General features: G+C 42.1%; 3 protein-coding genes across 3 annotated transcripts in view; 2 read left to right on the forward strand and 1 right to left on the reverse strand.

Moving 5' to 3' along the window:
• Window positions 1-2,381, forward strand: part of celsr2 (cadherin, EGF LAG seven-pass G-type receptor 2) — a 37,381-nt gene extending 35,000 nt beyond the window's left edge. The window contains exons 25-33 of the mRNA XM_056758371.1: window positions 363-475; window positions 551-636; window positions 718-844; window positions 928-1,038; window positions 1,133-1,248; window positions 1,409-1,488; window positions 1,726-1,893; window positions 1,966-2,097; window positions 2,170-2,381. Of these exons, the coding sequence (XP_056614349.1) occupies window positions 363-475; window positions 551-636; window positions 718-844; window positions 928-1,038; window positions 1,133-1,248; window positions 1,409-1,488; window positions 1,726-1,893; window positions 1,966-2,097; window positions 2,170-2,381 (1,145 nt within the window). The remainder of the gene's footprint in view (window positions 1-362; window positions 476-550; window positions 637-717; window positions 845-927; window positions 1,039-1,132; window positions 1,249-1,408; window positions 1,489-1,725; window positions 1,894-1,965; window positions 2,098-2,169) is intronic.
• Window positions 2,382-5,630: 3,249 nt separating this feature from the next.
• Window positions 5,631-16,181, reverse strand: dstyk (dual serine/threonine and tyrosine protein kinase). The gene is made up of 14 exons (XM_056759475.1): window positions 15,500-16,181; window positions 11,919-12,322; window positions 9,999-10,481; window positions 9,732-9,927; window positions 8,652-8,893; window positions 8,491-8,574; window positions 8,232-8,408; window positions 8,022-8,151; window positions 7,050-7,206; window positions 6,773-6,905; window positions 6,588-6,701; window positions 6,389-6,503; window positions 6,167-6,301; window positions 5,631-6,073 (listed from the first exon to the last, which is right to left on the reverse strand). The coding sequence occupies exons 1-14, from the start codon at window positions 15,663-15,665 to the stop codon at window positions 5,889-5,891; spliced, it is 2,721 nt and encodes a 906-aa protein (XP_056615453.1). The 5' UTR covers window positions 15,666-16,181; the 3' UTR covers window positions 5,631-5,888.
• Window positions 16,182-17,136: 955 nt separating this feature from the next.
• nuak2 (NUAK family, SNF1-like kinase, 2) lies at window positions 17,137-24,674 on the forward strand. Its single transcript, XM_056759419.1, has 6 exons — window positions 17,137-17,392; window positions 20,135-20,255; window positions 20,974-21,125; window positions 22,004-22,069; window positions 22,363-22,615; window positions 22,693-24,674. Exons 1-6 carry the CDS (start codon window positions 17,216-17,218, stop codon window positions 23,667-23,669), a joined length of 1,746 nt encoding a protein of 581 aa, XP_056615397.1. The 5' UTR covers window positions 17,137-17,215; the 3' UTR covers window positions 23,670-24,674.
• The last annotated feature ends 320 nt before the right edge of the window (window positions 24,675-24,994 follow it).

Genomic DNA, 24,994 nt, shown 5'->3' on the forward strand with positions numbered 1-24,994 from the left:
GATGTCATGATGATGCTGATAATGATGTAATGATTATGGTGATGGTGATGCTGTGATGATGTCATGATGATGCTGATAGTGATGTAATGATGATGCTGATAATGATGTAATGATGATGATGGTGATGCTGTGATGATGTCATGATGATGCTGATAATGATGTAATGATGATGATGATGATGCTGTGATGATGTCATGATGATGCTGATAGTGATGTAATGATGATGCTGAAAGTGATGTAATGATGATGGCGATGTTGTCATGATGATGCTGATAATGATGTAATGATGATGCTGAAAGTGATGTAATTATATTGGTGATGCTGTGATGATGTCATGATGATGCTGTGATGATGTGTGTCAGGTCTGGCTGTAGGTTTAGATCCGGAGGGGTACGGGAATCCTGATTTCTGTTGGCTCTCTCTCTATGACACTCTCATCTGGAGTTTGGCGGGACCCGTCGCTCTCGTCATCTCTGTGAGTGTTCACTTCTGCTGTCGCACACTAGTGCACTTGTGATGAGAATGATTGACAGAGTGTTCTGTGTCTCAGATGAATGTGTTCCTGTACATCACTGCGTCCAGAGCGTCGTGTTCTGTCAGACAGAAGAGTTCATGTGAGAAGAAAGAGACGTCCATGTGAGTTTCACTGTCTCATCATAAAGTGTGTGTGTGTGTGATGCAGTGTGTGTTAATGTGTGTGTGTGTGTGTGTATTCAGGGCGGGGCTGAGGACGGTGTGTGCCGTGTTGTCTCTGATGACGGTCACGTGTGTTCTGGCGCTGCTGTCGGTCAACAGTGATGTCATTCTCTTTCATTATCTCTTCGCTGGATTCAGCTGCTTTCAGGTATGGCGGCAGTGACATCATCAGCTGTGATGTCATCGGTCACGCAGCGGCTCTAACAGGCGCGTGTGTGTGTGTGTTTGCAGGGTCCCTTCATCTTCTTCTTTCGTGTGGTGTTTGATAAAGAAGCTCGAGACTCCATGAGTTACTGCTGCCGTAGAAAACATCCGGATCACATCATCAAATCTAAACCTGCTGTCAGTCTCTTCACTTTTATTAACGTTTCTGAGTGTATCTGTGTGTGTCTGTGTGAGTGTGTGTGTTAATAACATATGTGATTGTGTGTGTCAGGCGTTCATATGTAACAGTAACTATCTGGACGGACGTTTGTATCATCTGCCGTTTGCTGAATCAAGCGTCTCGCTGAACGGGACTCAAAATCAAAACTACACACCCTTCAGTCTGAGGTACACACACGCATACGCAACTGCATACACACAAACACACACGCATACACAACTGCATACACACAAACACACAACTGCTTACACAAAAACACACAACTGCATACACACAAATACACAACTGAATACACACACTGACTGTGATTGTGTGTTTGTGTTTCAGAGGAGATGATCTGAACAGCAGTCACATGAGTCTGAATGAAGACAACATTCTCTACCAAGAAAACAAAGAGCAGAACCACGGTAACACACACACACACACAAACACACACACTAATGAACAGTGTGTATGCATGTGTCAGACTCTTCAATCCAAAGGGACTTACATTGCATGACACTAAACATTGTTTCTAAGCATGTGTATTACTGGGATCAAACCCATAACTTTGTGTTGATAGCGACACACTCTGACCACTGAGCTACAGGAAAACTTAGTTTTGTGAGTATGTTCAGATGTGTAACGTGTGTGTCTGTGTGTAGATGATGGTTCAGACTCAGATTCAGACAGTGATCTCTCTCAGTGTGAAGACGATCAGAGCGGCTCGTTCGCCTCCACACACTCATCCGACAGTGAAGAAGACGATGCCGACATCCCGCAGGAGGAATGCTGGGAAAATCTGGTCGCCAACGGCAACAAGAAGTCTCTGGGTACCAAATGAGTGAATTGAAATCAAACGTGTGATTCTGTTAGCATGTGTCTCTGACGTGTCTGTCTGTCAGATGCTGGAGGGGGTGAGACAGCTGACGGGCGTCTGACGGTGGAGACGGTGTCTAAACCCGCAGACAGAGCAGAGGCTCATGGGACAGAAAACCTGCTGATGCTGCCAAACATCAGCACACAGACGTACAGAGGTGTGCGCACACATCATGAAACATCACGTCACATAAACACACACATGTTAATAACACGTGAATGGTCAGCAGGGATCCTGAAGAAGAAACAGCTGTCGCCCATCGCAGAGAGAAACGCCATCAACCGCATTCACAACCAGCTGTCCGTCAGCCCAGCAGACTCCGCCTCCTCGCATGCCCCCTCCTCCAGCGAGGGTCGTAGGGGCGGAGCTAAAGAGGACGGTCTGAATGAGGCATCTGTGAGTGTAAAAACACTGGACAATGATTCATCAGAATCTGAGTGAGTAAATGAATCATGGCACACACATGCTGAACAAAATAAGTGTGTACTAAACAAAAATGAACAAACTTACTGTCTTCTAATTGTACATGTTCAAGTTTTGGGCTGGATAGTTTAGAGGAAGTCAAACGTGTGTGAAACGAAGCTGATCACAGACATTTAATTGAAATATATATTCTACAAACAAAATTATAACTAATAGATTCACATTTACATAACACCGAAACCGCAATGTCAAAAAAATGTTATGAAGAAAGTCACGTTTATTTTCTATTAAAAAAGACGTTTTCTTCGAAATATATATATTTTTAAATCTTCTTAAACACATTTTCTTAAAAAAAACATAGATAGAAGGCTTCAAAACAAACACATTAAAGCTGACAGTGACACCTGGTGGTCAGTGGGGGACTCCATGCCAATTGTTTCTAGTAAATCTTTTTGGGGGCCTTTTGACAAAAAAGTCTGAAGCCCAAAAAAAGTTTGTAAGAGAAAAGAAAATGGTAAGAAATTGAAGAGGAAAATGATTTTGAAGAGAAAGAAAAATTCAAGATGAAAAAAGTTTTTGAGAAGATACAGTTTGTATCTATAAAGATATCTATTTGTATTTGTATGTATTTGGATTGTGTTGTTATTTTATCAAGCAGTTTTAGGAAGTCTGCTCAATTATGGTATGGCATATTGTTCAGCAATACTTTAATGAACTTGCTCTTTTCGTTTTGTCTGACTTCATCATCCAATCAGTTTTCTGTCATTCACACATGATGTCTTTGGATCAGAAGTTGTTCATTCTGTTGTGTGTTCTCACCTGACTCTGTGTGTCTCTGCAGGTGCTGATGTTGCCTGCAGGTTGCCACGGTGATGAGGGGTGATGATGATGATGACGTCAGAGGTGAAGAGCAGTCGCTCTGTTCTCTCCGAACGCTCAAGAGAACTTACACTTTTATTTTTGTTTACATGCTCGAGGCGAAGCACTTTTGATTCTGTCCACAAGGAGGCGCTGCATCACCAGCCAAGACTGTGTTAGAAATGTGTTGATTTTCTAACGTTCATCAGGGATTTTCCTTCATGAAGATGAACTCAGATGAAGGAATCCTTCTTCACATCGCCACGCGAGAAACCTTTCGTGCTTCTCGCTCTTTTGTACATTTCCACGACTTTTATACGCCCCTAAAAACAACTTTTGACATTTTGACGGAAAGAAAACCTTTGTATTTTATAGCTTAGAAATAACGTGGATTTGTGAATGTCATTCTTTTGTAAATGAGTTTTGTGTTACAGTGTTGTACAGATCTCTAACATGCCATAAAAACACTTACGGGATCAACCTGCAGATAACCAATCACAGCCTTTGATCTTGATTACATCATCACAGACACCAAACACTTTGTTTTGATTGTAAAAAGACATTTCTATGGTTGGTGTGTGACCTCTGAACTCTGTGTGTGATGTGAAGGAAAACTCTTGTGATGTTAGACTCTATTTGAGATGTTGAGACTTCACGTCATTTATCTGAAGAGTTTAAAGATTTGATTTACTCGATTTCACACCAAAGTTGACCGTGAGAGTATTTCAATGATACTTTATGAAGTAAATCTCCTTAGAAAGATTGAACAACACGATTCACACAGCACAGAGATGACATTTCATTCAGTTTATGATGGTATTCTTTATTCTGTTCATTCAACTAAAGAGGACGGAAAATAAATCCTCTGCATCTCTCCATCTTCTCCACAACAGTCACATGAGCAGGACTGGAGCCCAGAGACACAAATGTGTTTTCACAATTACGGTCATGATGTGTATTTTTAACGAAAAAGACATCAGGATTACCAACAGATTCTCCTTTCTTGTGCAATATTTATTGGCAATATGAACGAATAAAACTGTGCAAGTGTTTCCGACTGCCGTAAAACTGAACTGCGATTATATGATTGGTTGAGGGCGCCTCACATGATCCGGGTGAGCCGTCATGTCTTCCGTTACAGACCCTTCATCTCACTGTCAGAGCATCTCAGGTTGTTCACTGCTCCGTCCACTAGATGGCGCTTTAGGTTAACATTAACCATAGGAAAGGTTCCAATTCCTTGAGGAAAACATGGTTTATACACCGCCTTTCCTAAAACCACATTATTTCATTTAATTTAAAGCCGTGTATGTCGAAAGAATCTTAATATCAAACGTATTTTGCGCTGGACTCATTTATATACGAGTAAAAACTCACCATCAGCGCAATACAAACCTTCGGGTCAATCGCGATCTTAATGAGCCAGCGCGTTTCTGTCACCCTTTAAATACTGTGTGTAGCTCCTCCCTCTTAATTCAATTGGCTCTGTCCTTAAAGAAACAGCTGCTCCACATATTCGAGGTAAATAAAGCATTACATAAGAGAGAGAGAGGTGCCTATAGTACCTACGCCTATATGGAAGATGGAGGCAAAATATATTGTAAATAATTTTAAATATGTGACGAATAGTGATGTAAATTTTATGTTCAGCAAACCTTTGTGTCTTTTATTTTGGAATCGTTTAAAGATTATTTTTTTATGATCGTATTTTTTTGATAAATGTCCAGCATACCCTTTTATTTACTTTATATGGCGTACAGAATAATGTGCGTTCTGTTAAAAAGTAAGGTGTTTACATGTGAGTGACGTCACTTGGTTGCGCTGATTTTTTTATACCAATTTCTCGTTTTATTTAAAGAAGTTGGTCGTCAGGTAAATATTTTACGGGGAGGTTATTTGATGAGTTGTAAACTTGCCGTGAAAAGACATCGCATTAAATGACTCGCCTTCTGTGGAAACTCGACTATCGTTCTCTGAAATGAAAAAGAGTCGTGTAAATAAAGAGTTTTTATTGGCAGTGTCAGAAAGATTTTACCAGATTTTTATCTGTTAAAATCTTATAAATATCGGTTGAAAAGTCAGTCAGACTTTTGGTCAGCAGGGGTGCGTGCGACGATACTTTTCCCGCTCAGCGCGCGTGCTGTTGCTATACGAAGAATAACGATCATTTTTACAACATGAATAAAACAACATTGTGTTGAAACTACTTTGCTATAAGGCAACAGAAACACAATCAGAAATTGTCCAACGTTTGCTTTTTACTGCTTTTGTCCATTGATTCCCGTGCGCGATTCTGCTTCAAAGTTGACCTTTTGCCAAGCGTTTCAAATCAACACAATTTCAACAAACTAACAACGTGTTCATCCAGTTTCACAAAACGACTCTGAAAATAAACGCACAGAGCACATGTGAGTCCAAATCAATTTATTAAAAAATGTCTCAGTACAACAGTAAACCACTTTAAACAGCATCTAAAAATTAACATTTCATTCTTATGTAACACACAAAGTCAACTACATGTAAAATATATCTATGAAGCAGCAGATGCGACACACAACTCAATGTGATCTCCTCTCTTCTTCATGTTCTGTCAGAGATCGTCTTCTTCAGTTCAAATATAACAGGCTTTTCCTCCACTGCTCCTGCGGGAATGTGAGCGTGTTTATGTCAGTTTGAGTCGTCCAGACGAGCGCTCTTTTGCTCAGAATTGTCACACAAACGCTCCATGATGCTTTGCAGGCCGGGCTGCACGATTCCCATCAGGGGTCTTTGAGAAGGGTCTCCGTTCCAGCACGCTTCCATCAGCTGCCAGCATTCCTCGTCGAACACGGGCGAACGCTCCGGCCGCGAACCTGCGCGTCAACAAACGCACAAACACACAACAAGCTGTGAGTTGATCAGGTACACTGTCCCAGTGTTTTTAAAGTATGTGTCCATATTTTCACCCTTCTTGACGTTGGTCCACAGCTGATCTTTACTGGCACACTTCTCAAAGGCTTCTGGGAGTTTGACCGAGCCGGTGCAGAGATACCAGAAGAGAATACCAAACGCATACACGTCCACAGAATTATCATACTTTCCTGAAAACGCACACAAACAGGCATGTGTTAGCGTGTGTGTGTGTTTGTGTGCGTGCGTGCACATGTGTGTGTGTGTGTGTTTCTGACCTGTGAACAGTTCTGGTGCCATGTGTATGGGTGTTCCCACTATACTGCCTGACATCATCGCCTCCGGTTTACAGAAACCCAGATCTGTGATCTTAGCCCGGTTCTGTTTGTCCAGCTACACACAACAACACAAACACACTCAGTTAAAGAAACACTGAGCACAGAGAGAGAGAGAGAGAGACAGACGAGTCTTCTTCACCAGAACGTTCTTCAGTTTGATGTCTCTGTGCAGGAGACCCTGACCGTGTAGAAAGCGAATCCCCTCCACCACATCCAGAGCGATCTGTAACCTTTCCTTCAGCGTCAGACTGCCCTGAAACACACACACGCGTGACATCAGACGGGTTCTGATGTCACATAGACGCTGTAGAGACAGACGTCTACCTTCAGTCCGGTGTAGAGATCTCGGTGTAAACGCTCCATGATCAACAGAACCGCGATACTGGAGCCGCCCGCGTACGAGTGATCGATGACCGAACCGTGAAGATTCACCAAGCGCTCGTGCTTCGGGAGAGACCTGAGACACGGCGAGACCAACACAAGACCAGAATGCACTGCGATGAGCTCCAGTAAAACCAAGCTTTCCTCTAGACTCTAATTATCGTTTCGTAAATAAAGTAGATTATATCTTTAGTGTATGACGTCTATGTAGTGAGGTTACCGTGTGTAGTGAAACTCCAGCGCGAGGTCGTTCCAGTGTTTGTCGTCCGGCGGAACCACAGATTTGAGCGCACATGGGTGATGTCCACCCCAATTGTCACACAAATACACCACTCCGTACTGACCACGACCCAACTCACGACCCAACTTGGGCTTTCCTGAAACACCAAACACAAACACGCAGAGAAACTTACTGAACATTCACTGCTTATAAACCCACGAAACATCCCTACAAGATCTGAAAAGTACCAGTAAAACACCTTAAAAGGGTTTAAAAACACCTAAAGACATGATACAAAAATATCTAAAAATACCAAAAAAGCGTTAAAAAACGAATAAAAAACACATTAACAATATTTTTAAATACCTTAAAAAGTTTAAACATTTTAGAAACACTTTAAAAAATATCTAAAATCACCTTTAAAACATTGTTAAAACACGTAAAAACAACATATATATTTTTAAACACCTCAAAAGGTTAAAAACACATTAAAAAAGACTAAAGACACCTAAACAGTATTTTTAAAACACCTTAAAAAGTTAAAACATTTTAGAAACACCTTAAAAACATTAAAAAAAACTTTAAAAGCACCTTGAAAACATCTGAAAGCATCTCAAAAACATTTTAAAACGATATGAAAAACACCTTAATAACATTTTAAAACATCTAAAAACAAAAACAAAAACTTTAAATGCACTGTAGAAACCTTTAAAAACATATAAAAAATGACCTGAAAAACGTTTAAAAACACCTAAAATACATTTTGAAACCATCAGAAAAACACCTTAATGAAGTAAAAAAACAAACTTCTGAAAGACACAAAAGAGCACACAGGGAGAAAGTGAAATGACAGCAGGACGGGAGTGAATCTGAACTTACAGTCGTATGTGAAATGACTTGTTTGTTATAAAAGCAAGAGTATTTGTGAACCGTGTGTGTAGTATAGTGTGATGATGTCATCATGTGTCGTACCGTTCAGAACGATATCTCTGAGCGATCGGCTTTCCAGTGAGAGACGGGCGAGTCGCGGGGCGTGATCCTTCCTGACCCTCAGCCAGAGATCTTCAGTGCGCTCCAAACGCCCAGTGTGACCCTCCTCCAGCTGCACACATACACACACGTATGTGGTCAAGTACACAAATCTAACACACACTTCTGATCTGCCCATACACATCAGTGTACCTGTCTGAGAGAAGCGGCGAAGGCGTCGTGTGAGCTGTTGAGTCGTGTTCTGAACTGTGAACAGATGCTCTTGGCCAGTTTAGCAGCGCTGAGACTCTCGATGGCGTCCTGAGCCACTTTACGCTTCCACTCGGGACTCACCGACGGAGGATTGACCCAAGTTATCCTGTGAATGATCTACACACACAGAGAGAGAGAGAATGAGGGGTTGGACGTCACAATGAGACGAGCAGGAGAGGTGCATTGTGGGTAATTGTACCTGTTTGATCTGCTCCCAGAACTGGCGTGTGACAGAAGAACCTGAATGAAACGTCACCTCGACATGATACGCAGCGTTGAGAATCTGACACAAAACACACACAAACAGTGTTGCTATTGAGTATGTGTATGTCTGTGTGATTGTAATGTGTGTGTGTGTACCTGTTTGAGGTGGTTGGAGGTGACGTTGTGTACACAGGAGGTGTCAGGTGTGTTCTTCTCCAGACTAGCGAGGCATCTCTCCAGCGTGCCCACACAGCTCTCTCTCAGGTACTCCACTGAACTGGTGAGTTTGTTGGCCACGGCCTGATTGAGTTCATTCACGATCAGATCCTGAATCTGATCTATACACATCTTAATGTCTTTAGAGCTCACCGGCTCACCGTTAGAACTCATGATGACGTCTGTCACACAACACAAACACACACATTTAGATGACCGCAGACGTACACAAAAATCTCAATTGTTCTACCTGTTTCTTTCTTCTTATTTTAAGAATGTTAATCATCAAACCACACTTAACACAATTGACTTCCACAGACATTTCTCTAAATATCTTCTCGTGTGTTCCACTGATGAAAGATTCACATACAGGTTTACAAACCCATGAGAGAGATAAAAGAGATCATTTATTTTTTCTTTCAATTTTACATTTTTATAAATTCTTCAAATTATAAGTCAATGTTTTTTTTCAGATACATCATTTGTGTTTTATATAAAGTGTTTTACTCTCTGTATGTGAATCTTTCATCGTCCCATCATAGCTGCAGTTGTTGCTATAGTAACAGGGCAGGAATAACACATGCTTTCTGTTTACAATACACACAACAACAACACAACCCTCAATGGATTTCCCCTTTTGAATCAGTCACGTTTCATGACAACACACACATTTGAGAAAAGCGAAGTTCCCCTTTCTGTTTGTGTGTCAAGACTCACAACATTAATAACATGAAACAGAGGTGCGTGTGTTTTGTGTGTGTTCTTTGTGTGTGTGTGTGTGTGTGTGTGTAACGTGTAGTATGTGTTTGTGTAATGTATGTGTGTGTTCTGTGTGTATATATGTGTGGAAACATGCAGTTTAACACACACACACTCATATCAGTGAACACACAGCTACACACCCCCTATGATGACATCATCACCAAAGCATCCACATCTCTTAAAGCCGCAGTGTGTAAAATCTGTGGTTTGACACAGAAATCCTGCACAAGCGCAATGTCTTGACCCTCGACCTCTGACCTGTGAACTCCAGGTTAGCGGCGTTGTCCAGCAGCTGCTCCTTCATGCTCGCCAGCGTCTCCACAATCATCTCCTTCATCTCCTCTTGCTTACGGTTGGCGATGGCCAGGAGAGACAGGAAGAGCTCGCCCTCCTTCTCACGCGTGTACTCCAGACGCCGCGGCGTGATCTGCAGATCTCGCTGCATGTCGAACGCCTGAACGCAAACACACAGTCAATCAACAAGAAGCGATGCTGATTGGTCGGGGGCTGGAGTTGCATCATCACCTGGTTAATGAAGAGGTCCAGACAGCGACAGTGAACGCCGTTGAGCAGATGGGCCGCCTCCGCCTGCTGGGTCTGAAGCACTTGTCTGGTGAACGGCACTAACACGCGGTGAAGACGCTCTAAACTCTCTCCCAGAATGCCTTGCATCTTTCCCCCAGGCGTCTGCGCAGGCGCCCCGCATGCACAGTTACCCGCCGTGCTGCCGATGAGCTCCAGAGCCAGCAGCTGTTTGTAGAGAGGACTGCGGTCCGTGTCTCCGGAGCGGGGCGGTTCAGGGCAGGTGTGTTCTGTCGGCATGCGGATGAAGCAGACGGGGAAGGACAGACACTTACGCACCCTCTGAACATCGCTCACCTGCTCCGGGCTCAGGACCTCTTTATTGACGGCGTAGAGGATTATGGGAAGGATGCTGGGTTTGCAATCCTCTAACACATCCTCGATGCGCTGAACGTTTCGACACGGAGGAATCATGATCTTCACATCCTGAACACACAACACAACATGACAAACATCTGTCAGAGACATCAACTAGCACTGATACGTCACGTGTCCTAAATATTGACGAATGAGAGTTTGTTCGGTAGACATTTGTGTTACTTTAGTCCCCACATTCTGACGCAGTTCTGAGTGAAATGGGAAAACAGCAGTTCCATTTTGAAATAGAACTGGCAGTCGACTGAGAGTTAAGGGGAGGAGTTAACAGGTGCTCTAACATATGTCATTTCTCATCTTAACTGAAGATTACGAGAGCACACAAACTTTAAAAAGAGAACGACACACATTTATTAACTATTTACTATAAACAGATTTTTTTTTTTACAGTTGTCGTTTTTAATTTCACTGGGACTTTAAATGATGTGTGTTTGTGCTCTTTAGAGATTCATCGGGTATTATAAAATGATAGAAGTGACAATATTTTTATTTAAAATCATTTGTTTGTGTTTATGTGAGAGATTTCTCATGTTTTTGCATTGATGCAATAATTAGCTTCAGGACTCCAGGGGGCGCTACAGTTTCCTTCAGATGACAGTGAGACTATGTACACAACCAACTTAACAAACCCTAACAGCCTTAAAACTACAAAAAAAAAGAGAGAGAGAGAGAGAGAGAGAGAGACAGAGAGAGAACGAGAGAGAGAGAGAGAGAGAGAGAGAGAGAGAGAGACCACAATGGAGTCAGTCAGTGCCGTCTCTGATACACAACAGTAATAGAAGGTCTGAAGTCTCTCTAAACAAAGATGACCCACAATCCACAGCTGCTCATGAACACAACGTCTCAAGCCGCAGGACAATCAGAAGCAACAAAGATCTGATTCAAACACACACACACACACACACACCTCTTCACATGTGTGTGAGCAGGAATGTGTAGAATGTGTTCACAGGTCAGTTACACACACATGCTGACCATCAGCCGTCTCATTAGAGTCTGGACACTAGTGTGTGTGTGCTGAACATAAACACACACACAATTCATTTGACAGCACATGTGATTATAGCAGATGTGTGTGATAGTAAACACACAAACACACACACACACAGAGCAACACATGAAGGGACACGCTTTATAACCCAGTGTTTGTGTTCTCGTTCGACCCGTTTTGAAGTGAATCTGAGTTTTGATTGTGAGACTCGCTGTCAGGCGCTTTTATTCAGAAAACACATCTCAGCTCCAGGAACATCAACACAAACTAATGAAATAAAGAAATTAAGCCGCGACCGAAACCACAATCCAGGAGTCTCCCGGGACACAGTTTTTCCCGTCGCCATAGAGACGCACATCACGGAGCTGGACGGTCATGTGAAGTGAACCAGACCCAAAGAACAGTTACATAAACATCAGAGACTCTCCCAGACCAGTAACGGTCTTGGTGTTCCTAATGTGAAAACTACATTTCCCATAAGTCCCTGTGTCTCTGACCTGCAGCAGCGCATGATGGAGCGTGATCTCCAGCTCGGCCAATCGCTGCGCGGCGTCTTCGCACTCCTGGATCTCGAGGTCTTGGGCCGGTATGGTATCCCAGCGGCCGCGGTGAGCAGCCAGCTGATGCACCAGCTCATACTGACCCGGCAACGCCAGACTCAGACGCGTCTGACGCCCATGCGTGAAACACAACTTCCTCCTCCTGCAGGCTCCGCCCTCTAGACCACAAACCCCGCCTGCTTCGGCGCCGAGAGGGAGGAGCTTCTCTCCCAGCAGGCAGTTAAGGAGCTGGTATCGGGCCTTGCAGTCCTGACCCAGGATCAGAATGTAGGGGGCGCTGGCGACGACGTTCTGCAGGTATTCCTCATCCTGACGCGGTAACGCAATACAGCTGAGCTGACCTGAGACAAGAGAGAGAAATCATGAGAACAAATGCCTAAGCAAACACTTTAAGATCAACAGAAATACGAAACGCAATACAAAACTAACATCAGCACCGTGCAACTTTACTGTTGTTCAAAATAAATTAAAAACTTTTATTGAGTAACTATGTTAACAACAGAGAAAACTAACTGATTTTAATTTGCTGCAGGTTATTAATTGGCCCTCATGCAGCTATTACGCAAATGTGTATTATTAAGTACGTAAACTAATGCGTAATTTCATATTTTAACCAGAGATGGCGACAGAGATTATTTATTCCAACTTTAAAAATAAACAAATAGCAAATTACCAAAATTGCTTAAACTTTAACTAAGAACTACAAATCTAAAAATAAAAGATCATTTTAAATATTAATACAACTCAAATTAAAACTATACCGACTCTGCAAACAAGAGAGAAGCTTGAGATAGTTAGGGAATATTAGATAGTAGAGGACAGTTAAAGTGTTTGTGTTGTGCATCAGTTGTGGGTCTGTGTGTCCTGAGGCGCACATCTCATGACCCGTCTCTGAGCCGGACCAAACACACACAGAAACGCACAAGAGCCGGCAGTCATCCGGGTTATTATTAGGAAGTGGTCATAATCCTCAATGCTGCTGCTGCTGAGTCACTCTCTTATACAACACAAGAGTCTCTGGATTCCATCCCATAATCTGAGCTTTCATCCACAAACACACACAATCCTGACGTGTTCTCTAGAAGAGTTTTGGGAGCGACTCTTGTGATATTTAGGAGATAACTGACGTGTACTGCAGTGTGTAATATAGACACAAATAACATCAGATAGTCTTGATCTTATTCACATGATTTATAAAGAAAAATTAAGTTTGCCTTTGCTTTTGCAGTCGAGTCATTTTGATTAAGTAGCAATAACTTACAAAATATATGTAACTAAAACAATAAAAACATGAAAAGATCATAACAATTTTGACTTAAGTAAAAATTAAGTAGAAGAGAAGACAGTGAAGTATATTTGACTGAAATTGTATTCATACATTGATGCAGACATGATGCGATCGTAATAGTCATGTTAGATGCTTCAATTTGACGTAAGAAATAAGACTATTTCAATCATTCTGCCGATAAAATTGTGGAGAAACACGAAAAATAATAAAACAGATTAAACCACAAAAAAAAAATGGAAAAAAGTAATAAAAACACAAAAAACACGGAAAAAGTAATAAAAAACACTGAAAAAAATAACAAAAACACAAAAAACAACAACAAATAATTATAAAAACGATAAAACCACAAAAAAAAATCTGAATAAAATAATAAAACCAATTAAACCAGAAAAAAGCAATAAAACCAGAAAAAAATATAAAACCACAAAATCACAGAAAAAAATATAAAACAGATAAAATACAAAAAACTACAGGAATAATAATCAGGACCAGAAGAAAGTTAGAAAACTTGCAGTGAACAAACGATTACCAATCAGAAGCCGAACATGTGAAATGAATGAATGACATTACACGCTATCACTGCAATGTTACACTAATAACAACACTTCACAATAAATCAACAAACTGCATTTGTTATCAATATTTAATGCATTAGCAAACACAATTGTTGATGTTCAGTCAGTGTGTATGAACTAATGTTACCTACTCTGATTTGAAACATTTATAATAAATGCTGAAATAAACATAAACTACCATGAATAAATGCGTCAGAATCAGTGTTCAGTGTAGATTAATAATGTGAACAAACACATTTCACTGGTCAATGGATTAGCCAATCACAGGACAGGGTTGAACCAATCTGTTCTGTTATATTGTATGTTCACAGCGTGACCTCTGACCTGAGATCAGTCCTGATGAGTTAACAGCTCACACACACACACACTGTTTGTGTGAGACGGTTAGTGATGCGTGTGGTGAGTTTACACATTTGTGAGGTGTCAGCAGTAAATGAACACGAATTCTCTCTTCACACACATGAAATTCACCACCATCTACTGCAGTAAACACACTTTAATCCTGATATTTGAATCAAAAAGCATGTTTAATATTTTACTCTTATTATTATGAAAGCAGACCGGAGAGTAGCGGCCGATGTAATCGCTTATATCGGACTACAACTTCTGTCATTTTCACAGAGAACATCTTTTCCAGAACATTCAGGAACTCTCCAGACAGGGAAGCCACACGGGAGTGTTCCTGTGAACGTGAGGAGAAGACCTTCTGGAGCTGATCTTAAACGTCTCAATCAACTGAACCTTCCTCTCGCACAACATGACTGAACAACTGAGCACACCTGAGTGACTCAAACACACACAGGATGAGATCGGACAGGCCTGACGTCAGACACACACTTCCATGACTTATAATATTTGTGCAGACCTGAAGTCATGCGTCACCACACAGGACAAATAAATAAATGAATGATTTTGGGGTTCAAGGTCAACTAAGCACAGGTCAGAGGTCGTGAGAGTCAGGGTCAAACATCACAACGTGACGTCACGGTGTCATGAGAGTTCTGCAGGAGCTTCGGCTTCTCAAGACAGAACATCAGCAACACATCAGTTCACACGCACACAAACAAACACACACAGCTTTGATTTCATTACACACTCTTATCACTGCAGAGCGAAAATCAATGATTTCATCGAGAAACCTCAGGAACTTACATCACAACAAGCTGAAGAAATCATTTGTTACAGGAAAGACTGCAACCACACCTACACACAACCACACACCTGCACAAACACACACACACAAACAGGACTGAGTCTCACGTATGTGAAACATCAAACAATGGTGAAAAAAGGGTGAATGTCATGACAAAGATTCACACCAAGACATCTACACAAGTAAAACACCACTGAATCAGTTTGTGTGTGTGTGTTGAATGTAAATCTGTTCAGAGTTAAGCTTCTTAATTCTGCATCAAATCTACAAAATCTCCAGCAGAAATCACCACAAACAACACAACACCTGTTACACAAACATCAGAACAACATGACACCTGTAACACAAACAACCTAACAACACAACACCTGTAACACAAACATCAAAACAACACAACACATCCAACACACAAACACAACATCTGTCCCAATCAAAACAACAACACACTGATGCGCAGACGTCATTACAAGACACACAATAATAAACACATGCACACACTCACCGGACTCGAGAGGACTGCACGTGTTACTGTGGTTCTGTCGGATCTCTCTGAAGAAGAGGGTGGTCTCTTTCAGGTTCTTCTTCAGCAGAATGTTGTGTTTGTTGTAGTGGCTGAAGGCGCGTGTCAGATCTCGGATCAGTGGACTTGTCTTCTGTGGGTTCTCCATCCTGACCCTACAGCAACACAACCCGGTGTGTGTGTGTGTGTGTCACATATCCATCCGAACTACACACCTGACTGCAGGTCGCACACACAAATGAAAGCTGAACGTTTGTGAAGAGGCCCGGAGATCACTGCAGGCTGGACCAAACCCACACAACACAACAACATGTGTGTGTGTGTGTCAGTGCAACAACACAAACACACACAAACAACCGCCTCCCATTCAGCAGCAGAGAGAGAGAGAGAAAGAGAGAGAGACAGAGAGCGATAACACAGCCCGAAATATTTGATATTTGTGCTCAATAACTTTCGCGCGAGCGCGCGCGCAGAGTCTCGGGCGGACCGGAGGCCGAACCGGGTCACTGCTTCAGAATCGGCGGGTTTTTCCTTGTGGGTGCCTGCCGATCATCAGTCAGAATCGGAAGTGTGTCTGATAATTCTGTTGTCGGTGTCGGTTCGCTGATTTCAGCCCAAACAAGTGAAAGTCGCTCCGCCAGTCGCTGCTGCTGCTGCTCGTCCGTTTGGCAAAGAGGAATGTGCGGTGGGCGGGGCGTCACGCGACTGACGCTCGCTGGGAAATGTAGTCTGGCCCTCATAGACTGCGCTGTGACACGAAACAAATCATTCCTACAAATCCATCCGATTAACTCCTACACTTCGTCTTGTTGAACTGAATGAACTTTCTTATTTCATCCGTCCAACTTGAACAAGAAAAAACAGTTTTGACGCTTTATAGTCAAATTATGATTTAACAAAAATATGATTTGACCGTAATATTGAGATAAAGACACGCCGTTCACAATATACCAAGAGTTTGAATATATGAAGTGCATTCCAGTTAATATCAATCAAACTGCATTTGTTTTGTTTTGATTTAAGCCATAATAAATAAATAAAAATACAGCTAACTAACACAATTAAACGCAATAAAAACAAGTATATTAAGAACATGATTTTTCAATGTTTTTGTCTCATTTTCTAACAAATTCGTCATATTATTTTGCCAGTGATAGTGAAGTGCACGTGGGATAGACATATAGTTCCTATTTTCCAGTAAAAAGACTTTTAATAGTTTTTCATGAAGTGAAAGTAGTTTTTCTGATCTAGTTGCGCCACCTGGCGGTCACTGTGTGAAGAGCATACACAACTGTTGATGTGTGAATGTTTATTATCATCACAGATCTCAGACTGTTAAACATTAAAGAAACTGAACTTTTAACACAAAACTCTTAAAGATGTTAGTGAGCAAAATATACAAAAGATCTAACATGTTATTTAATCAAAATGAAAAAGATATGGATATTATAATAACCTTGAATTTATTATCACCCTTTATAACTTTAATAAACTAAAACGAATTGTTTTAATGTCTAGCGTTATTAAATGATTCCGTCCAACTCATTGGGGCGGGGTTTAATGCAATTTCGACCCGCCCACACGCTGACGTCACATTCGCCCCACTCACAGTCGAGGTGATCGGCGGCGCGCTCAGTGAGTTGTGCGCGTGGAGGAGGACATGTAAACATCACTCTTCATCCACATCATCTTCAGGTCATGGAGACTCTCTCGGGCAGCTGTGCGGGTGATTCGGGTGATGTGCCCGTCAAGCGTCAGGCGGTGAAGAGACACTATCACAAACACAACGTCAAACACAGATACGAGTTCCTCGAGACTCTCGGGAAAGGCACGTACGGACGGGTGAAGAGAGCCGTGGACCGGTCCGGCAGAACGGTGAGCGTCACACGATCATTTATTATTATAGTTACACATATTTATTTCATCTATAATCAACTCTATTGTTAAGGCTGATCATGTTTAGTAGTGCTTTTTATTATGATTATTCATGTTGTAAATGATGTGAATTGTTATGTTTTTATATTTAAATGTATTCTGCTGAGGTGGATGTTGTGTGTTGTTTGTGTTGTGTTCTGATGCAGTGTTTGTTTGTTGTGTCATTGATTGTACAGCCAGACCAAAGACCAGAAGTAGGAATAACATTTTTAAGATGTTACAATTAATTCACAATTTATTGACAATTTTTGTATTCTTTAAATCTTCTAAATTATTTAACAAATTCATTTTAGTTCTGCAAACTGCGCTTTTAAAGCAAGTTATTGCCATTTAAATTCAAGTGACCCGCAAACACAACTTTACTTAAACTTTCACTTTAAACTGAAGTTGTTGAGAAACATTTTGTTTTGAAAAAGGTCTATAAACAGGTGAACAGAATATAACTGCCGCAATTTCACGACATCGGGACTGTGTTGGATGTCATCGGACAAAAAGTGTGCGTGGTGTTTGTGTGACCTTTTGTGTGACAGTTCAAACATGAGTTGTGAGTCATTGAGTTGTGTGTAGAGAGGCACTTTCCTTTAAATGGAAAGCAAACACAGAACAGGTTGTGCGCCTCCGCCCTGCGTTTGGAAATAGCCAGCGGCTCCATTCGACCTCTTAAAAGACTCGCACGCACACGTCTCTCACAACATTCTCAGTAAAGTCTGTATATCTTCTATTCTCTTATGAAGAAAACGACTTCAATGCAGATTTTCTGGCTGTACTTCACAGAAATGAGAATTGAAAACAATATCACGTCATGTTGACTCCTACTGTGTGTTGAGGTCTTTAGCCGTCAGGAACGAGCGCAGGGTTTGCGTTACACAAGCCGCATGCATGGTCCTGAAACACAAGAGTGGGATGAAGAACAACAAGTCCCTTGTGTGTCTGTAACACAATGAGTTTGTCAGGACGGAGAAAGTCAACATGCGATCATCTGCTCGACAGGTTTGACTGATCTCACACCTGAGCGGATCAGACGGGTATCAGATTTTGAGACATGTCTCAGTGTGTGTGATGCAGTATTTGTGCGTGAGTGTGTTTGTGTGAATATGTGTGTGCGTGTGTAAATGACCACCCTACTTCTTCTTCTTCGGTGCTTTCAGTAGTCAAATTAGTTTTTTACACTCGGATGCATGAAAGTTAAAAGTATGAGCTTCAGGAAAATGTTTGCAGTGTATAAAACGCCGCTGGGTTTGGACTTGAGTTCAAAGGTCAGGCGCCGCTGACGTCCCAGAATTCCAGCCTGAGGTCATCACGGCCAAAACCTCGACTCTACGTGTTGAGAGAAGAAAAAGATGATTTGGTGTCAGGTTGAGAAACTTGATTCTTGTTGTTTATTCTGTGAATCACGTGTTTTAGTTTCCACTTGAAGATGATTTGAGTTGTTCAGTGAGTGTTTAATGGTTTGTTGTGTCATTGATGGAAAGACAAACCACCCTCATTGTGTTTCTCCTCTAGAGAGATCTCACACAGGGGCTTTCCTTTCCCTCGCTGCTGATACTGAAAACGTTTCCTGTAAAAGCACACGTTTCCTCCTTCAGTTTGGTTGTGTAGATGAGGTTTGCTGTAGTCTTTGTTGTGAAGAGGTTGTGTGGTTTGGAACGAGTAGAGTCGCGTCTGAGCTCAGAGATAAGAGCGTCTGAAAACATGAGGGAGGAAAGACGCTTGATTCTGCTGATACACACCAGACTTGTGTCTAATCCCACTCTTTCAGATCTGTGGACACTTTTAGAAAGTTGTGTTTCAGATATTTCCTGTCAGAGGAACATTCACAGGGTTTATTATCTGCACATGAACCGGTTTGTTACGCTGGGATTCAATTCCTGTCAGACATGACGAACATACATAACTGATCAAAGTGCACTAAAGGGACAGTTCAGGCTAATATCAGAATTCTGTGATCATTTATGATCTCTAATGTGTGTGTGTGTGTGCGTGTGAGTGAGTGTGTGTGTGTGCGTGTGAGTGAGTGTGTGTGTGCGTGCGCACGTGAGTGAGTGTGTGTGTGTGTGTGTGTGTGTGTGTTGGGGTGATAAATGGGGTTTGGAGAGCAGCGGTGTGAAATTCCTCTTCAGGTCTGAACGAGTTCTGCTCTGTTTGTCCATCTGTTGAGTCACTTCTGACCCTCAATACACCCGTCTGCCACAAGTACACAAATACACTGAGGAATCTCAAACATCTATGCCTGACGACACACACAATTGATATTGGCATACAGACGCACAAAAGGCCTCACGTGTGAGACAATGGAGGCAAAAGACACAAAGGCGATACGCAAATTCATCCTTCCACATGCAAAGCGTCTCACACCAGACCAGATTTCCACTGACATCATCCATAAAAAAGTTCAGCACAATCACAGCAAGAGCGTCAAGAGTGATTGTGTTTCAACCCTGTGACATCAGTGTCATTTACATCACAAATGTTTACTTCAGTAACGTTACATGAGATACAAATGCTTGTTTGTTTGTGTATAAGCAAATGAACAACAATTGATATGTTATATTTTATTATACGAATTTATTATTTACAGTAAATGTTCTTCACAGTCGTCCTTTACAAATGTTCTTTACATGAAGCCACTGTTGTATTTGTGTTGATGTGGACTCATTGTTTGTGTGTTTCTTTGTTTGTCAGGTGGCCATAAAATCCATCAGAAAAGAGAAGATCAAAGACGAGCAGGATTTAATTCACATTCGTCGTGAGATTGAGATCATGACGTCTATCGCTCACCCTCACATCATCACCATATATGAAGGTCTTAACATCACACAACCAGATGTCATTATTCACGCTTAATAAACGCCTTCTTCTCTGTCACGCTACGTCTCTTTGTGTGGATTATATAAGACTGCCCCCAAAAAACACATTTCTTCTGCTTCACTGCCCCTCGTGTTCTCTGTACACCAGCGTCAGCATTACTCACATCAACACGTGTGTTTGCTCTTCTAAACACAGTTAGAAACAAATGTTTTATTGACTCTACAGGATTATCACTACAACTATTTCTTATTTTAACCAAAAAAAACCTGTAAAAATAAATGTTTAAATTAAAAATAAAGCATTTATTATAGTTTTATAAAATATGATAGTTTAATTTTTATTTATTTATAATTATTGTAGTTTACTTTTTAGTTCTATTTCTATTCTAAATTGAAAAACATACATAAAATGTTGATTTTAGTTACATTTTGACCAATTTTGCTATATGCCTTTGACAATTTTTTTTTATGTTGCGATTAAATTAATGTGTTTTTATTTTAGCTTTATTTTAGTTTTTCTTTATTATTATGGTTTTAGCGCTCTATTTATTAAAAATTTATGTTTAGTTTTTACAGAAATTGGAGACCAATATTTTATGGAAAATTGAAAACGCCGACATTTTTTATTTGAGTCAATTCAAATAACCTTGATTTATAACAGTTAAAAGAACTGACTTGAGTTTTGCTTTAATTCTCTGTGTGTGTGTATTTCAGTGTTTGAGAATAAAGATAAGATGGTGATTGTGATGGAGTACGCGAGCGGTGGAGATCTGTACGACTACATCAGTGACAAACAGCACATGTCTGAGAATGAAGCCAGACATTTGTTCAGACAGATCGTGTCTGCCGTCCATTACTGTCACAAGGTGAGAGATCACACATATATGTCTGCATGTCTCCAACATTAAACACCCATTGGTACGGCCTGAGTGAGCGTTGCTCTGTCAAATACAATTCATTTGAAGATTTTGTATAGTGTCTAAAGCTTATACCTTGTGCCCGAGGAGGTCTCAGAGAAACCGGTCCAGACTAAAAGCACAGAATGCAAGCTTGCGTAACACACGTTCCACTTCACATGACTGAACACCGACAAAGAGAGAGAGAGACGGTTGAGTTTCAGACAGACACACACATTTATAATGCATGCTCGCACTGACGGACACAATATTTCAAACAGCATCTCAAGTCACGCAATACGTCTGTAGAGCTACAATGTGAAACACATACACACCCAAAAACATGCTCTTGGTTTATTTTCATGAATTCATCATGATGGTGTTATTTTGTGAGGTCATTGCGAGTCTCAACTGTGTGTTTTTGTGGCAGCACTAAATGAGAGGAAGCGAGACGTCAGGTGTATTTTGGCCTCCTATGGAACAATACCATCACACATAGCTGGCATTCCACACACCGCCCGCCCATTCCATTCTACCGTGACCCGAGCGCTCCCGCTGCGTCCGTGTCCTTATTTAGAGATCATATAAAGATAAAAGAGGACGACCCACGCCGACGGGCCGTGACAATGAACATTAAAAAAATTCAGCGCTGTTTTTATTGTGATTATAAAAACAATCCTCCCCTCCGTGATTGTAAATGTTTGGGGATTTTTGGATGCGTTTAGTCATTAAGTGTGAATAATGAAAGTGTTTCGGGGAATTTTGGTTCTCAGCATCAGAATCAAGGCGTTGCGTCATTAAAGAAGCGCTTGCTGCAATCTAACATGTATCTCTGTTGTCTTGAACAGAACGGGATTGTTCATCGTGACCTGAAACTGGAGAACATCTTGTTGGATGACAACGGAAATATCAAAGTGAGTGGTTAAAAGTTATTACGATTTTTTTTAACAATTTTAATATTAATTTGTGAAAATCTTCGTTAATTTAGCAACAAACTTGTAACCATGTGTGGTTTTTTGTTTCATATATACCTATTAAAGCGCTTCTAGGGAGGTGTATTGCAGATTAGTTCAAGTATGAAGCAGTTGTATCTGTGTTTTTGTATCGTAAAACACACATACAATGGAAACTTGCTTCACATCAGTGTATAAACGGTGTCTGTGTGCTAGTCTCTAGTGATCTGACAGAAGCATCTCTCTCCTTTCAGATTGCTGATTTTGGGCTGTCTAACCTGTATCAGGGTGATAAGTTCCTGCAGACGTACTGTGGGAGTCCTCTCTACGCCTCTCCAGAGATCGTCAACGGGCGGCCGTACAGAGGTCCAGAGGTGGACTGCTGGTCTCTGGGTGTTCTGCTCTACACGCTGGTGCACGGAGCCATGCCGTTTGACGGACATGACCACAAGAACCTGGTCCAACAGATTAGCTCTGGAGACTACCGCAAACCAAGCAAACCTTCCGGTGAGGTCACCTCCTCTGATCTTTGAACCTAAAGCCTCTTTGATTCCTCATCATTAAACCTCACTTTCCTCTCACAGATGCGTGTGGTTTGATCCGCTGGATGTTGATGGTGAACCCGGCACGTAGGGCGTCTCTAGGCGAGATCGCCGGACACTGGTGGCTCAACTGGGGTTATCAGCACCCCCTGCTGCCTCAGAACGAGACCGCAGCTGCCCATCGAGTGACCGGCGCATGTCAGACGGGCAGCTCCACCCGCATCGCCGACTGGTTGCGTCGCACCTCTCGTCCGTTACTCCAGAGCGGCTCGAAGGTGCGCTGTCTACTGCGGTCAGGTGGAGCCGCCGGAGGGGACCCGGTCCAGCGCCAGCGCTCCGTACGCAGGTCCCGCAAAGAAAATAACGTCTCTCAGACGATGCAGGAAGGCTCCGCCCCACGGCCCTACAAAGGCATTCTGAAAAAGCGGGGCAGTCTGAAACAGAAACCACCCGCCGACGCCCAGGCCAACATGTGTGCAGAGACACCCGCCCTGCCCCCGCCCCCGCCGCCTAAAGGCATCTTAAAGAAGCCTTCTGAAAACAAGTCTGACTTTTATTCCTCATCCCCAGAGAGCCTTGAAGACATCCCGTGCCCGTCGTCTGCGGGACATCGCAAGGGTATCCTCAAACGCCGCGGCAAGTTTTCCAGCGGCCTGAAAGAATTTGGCTCAATGGACCAGCTGGCGCCCACGTTACCCGCAGGCGGAGACAGATCCCGACCAAGCGGAGCCATCAGCGAGGAGAGCATCCTCTCCTCGGAGTCCTTTGACAGACTCGACCTGCCTGACCGCGAGATCCCGCTCGCATCGATGGAGCGGCCATCAGGGGGCAGACGCATGCGAGGATGCGTGTCCGTGGATAACCTACTGCACCTGAGGGAGGACAGGCCTGCTCAGCGGCAGGGACACTGGGAAATGGACACAGACTGTTACCGTGCAGGATTGTCTGAAAGCGTGTTTACAATCTCGGACTGCGAGAATGTGACTCAGACTTACAAACAAGTGTTTAGCGTAGCGTAGCGCCAAATGGTGAATCTGCCATGACGACGCACCCTTTCAGTTCTGCTCTGGGAATGTGCAGACGGCTCTCGTGAGGCATGGATGCGTTTCTTCTGGGAAACCTTCTGGAGCGACGCCATGGGCTGGTAAAGGAGCCGATTCCGAGCAGACAGGAAACAGAGAACAGGAAGTGCTGTGCGACTGGTGTACTTCATTCTGACAGGAAAACAGTTTGTGTGACTGTGCATATTTTTATTATACACTTGTTCTGAGGGAAAGTTTGGTTTTGTTTTGTAGGCGCTGATGAACCCATTTGCCATTTTAAGGTTTTGGATTATAGAAAGGGTACCAAAGAGCAAGTTAGGAATTGATTGTAAATTCAGCTCAACTGTTAATGTGGGTTGATTACACAAGCGTACACAATAAGTATATCAGCTAACATGGAGACAGGGGTGACACAAGGACACAACACACACAAGAATATTTCCACAGCAAACAAACACTGATAACGGAGGTTTATTATTCCTGCCAATTTAGCGGCGCAGCAAACACAATCGACTGTTATCTCCTCATGGCTTTATGAATTGTGGACTTTGTTCTGTTTCTTGATAAAAGGGTAATTTACGACGGCAGATAACACACTGACCTCTTTAAACAATGTGAAAGTTCTCATTATTAAACTGTCTTTCTTAAGTCAGTCCGTCATGAAATCATGGAGAAATGTTGTATTAGCGTTGATGTTTTGGTGGTTGTTTTATTTAAGTGTCACGGGGTGTTTGAAGGTTTTCAGTGTTTGTAACAGTAACGTGTACATTTGGTGGTTTGTTTTAACCGAGGCGGTGAGGTCTGTTTTTTATTCGTTTGCTGACATTGAGTTTCTGCATGAAACTGTGGACCAATAAAACAGCAGAAGAGAGAAAAACCTGCCTGGACTTTTATTCTGTCTTTACGGAGAAGCCAAAAACGTTACACTGTTGTAGCAAAACGATCTTTCAAATAAAACTTATGAAAAAATATTAAACGGCATTCTGATTTGCACACGAAGGATGGAATACACTTCCAGACTTTTGCTCAGATCAGTCTGGACTTGTGTGCTAGTCTGCAGATTTTGTGTGTGATGTCCCGTTTTATTCTGCAAACTTTCAAAAAGTCTACAAGTGAAGTGAGTGATGTCTAGTTCAGATTTCAAAAGTCTTGTAGTTAAATTTAAGCCCATCATAAGTTGTAGTATCTGTAATACAGTCAAATGTAACAGACGAGTAATATTACCCACAACCCCCTGCACTGCAGAAGAGAGGCAGTGGGTTAAACCACTGAACTGGTAAATCAAAAGGTTGTTGGTTCGA

Source organism: Triplophysa dalaica, chromosome 10 (assembly GCF_015846415.1).
Source record: "Triplophysa dalaica isolate WHDGS20190420 chromosome 10, ASM1584641v1, whole genome shotgun sequence".
Classification (NCBI taxonomy): Eukaryota; Metazoa; Chordata; class Actinopteri; order Cypriniformes; family Nemacheilidae; genus Triplophysa; species Triplophysa dalaica.

Excerpts from the sequence above, each read along its gene's own strand:
- nuak2 (XM_056759419.1), top strand. The coding sequence starts at position 17,216 with ATGGAGACTCTCTCGGGCAGCTGTGCGGGTGATTCGGGTGATGTGCCC. Across the intron at positions 17,393-20,134 it reads TGGACCGGTCCGGCAGAACG|GTGGCCATAAAATCCATCAG; the intron begins GTGAGCGTCACA and ends TTTGTTTGTCAG. Across the intron at positions 21,126-22,003 it reads CCGTCCATTACTGTCACAAG|AACGGGATTGTTCATCGTGA; the intron begins GTGAGAGATCAC and ends TGTCTTGAACAG.
- dstyk (XM_056759475.1), bottom strand. The coding sequence starts at position 15,665 with ATGGAGAACCCACAGAAGACAAGTCCACTGATCCGAGATCTGACACGC. Across the intron at positions 8,575-8,651 it reads CCTCCAACCACCTCAAACAG|ATTCTCAACGCTGCGTATCA; the intron begins GTACACACACAC and ends GTTTTGTGTCAG. Across the intron at positions 6,702-6,772 it reads ATCTCTACACCGGACTGAAG|GGCAGTCTGACGCTGAAGGA; the intron begins GTAGACGTCTGT and ends TGTGTGTTTCAG.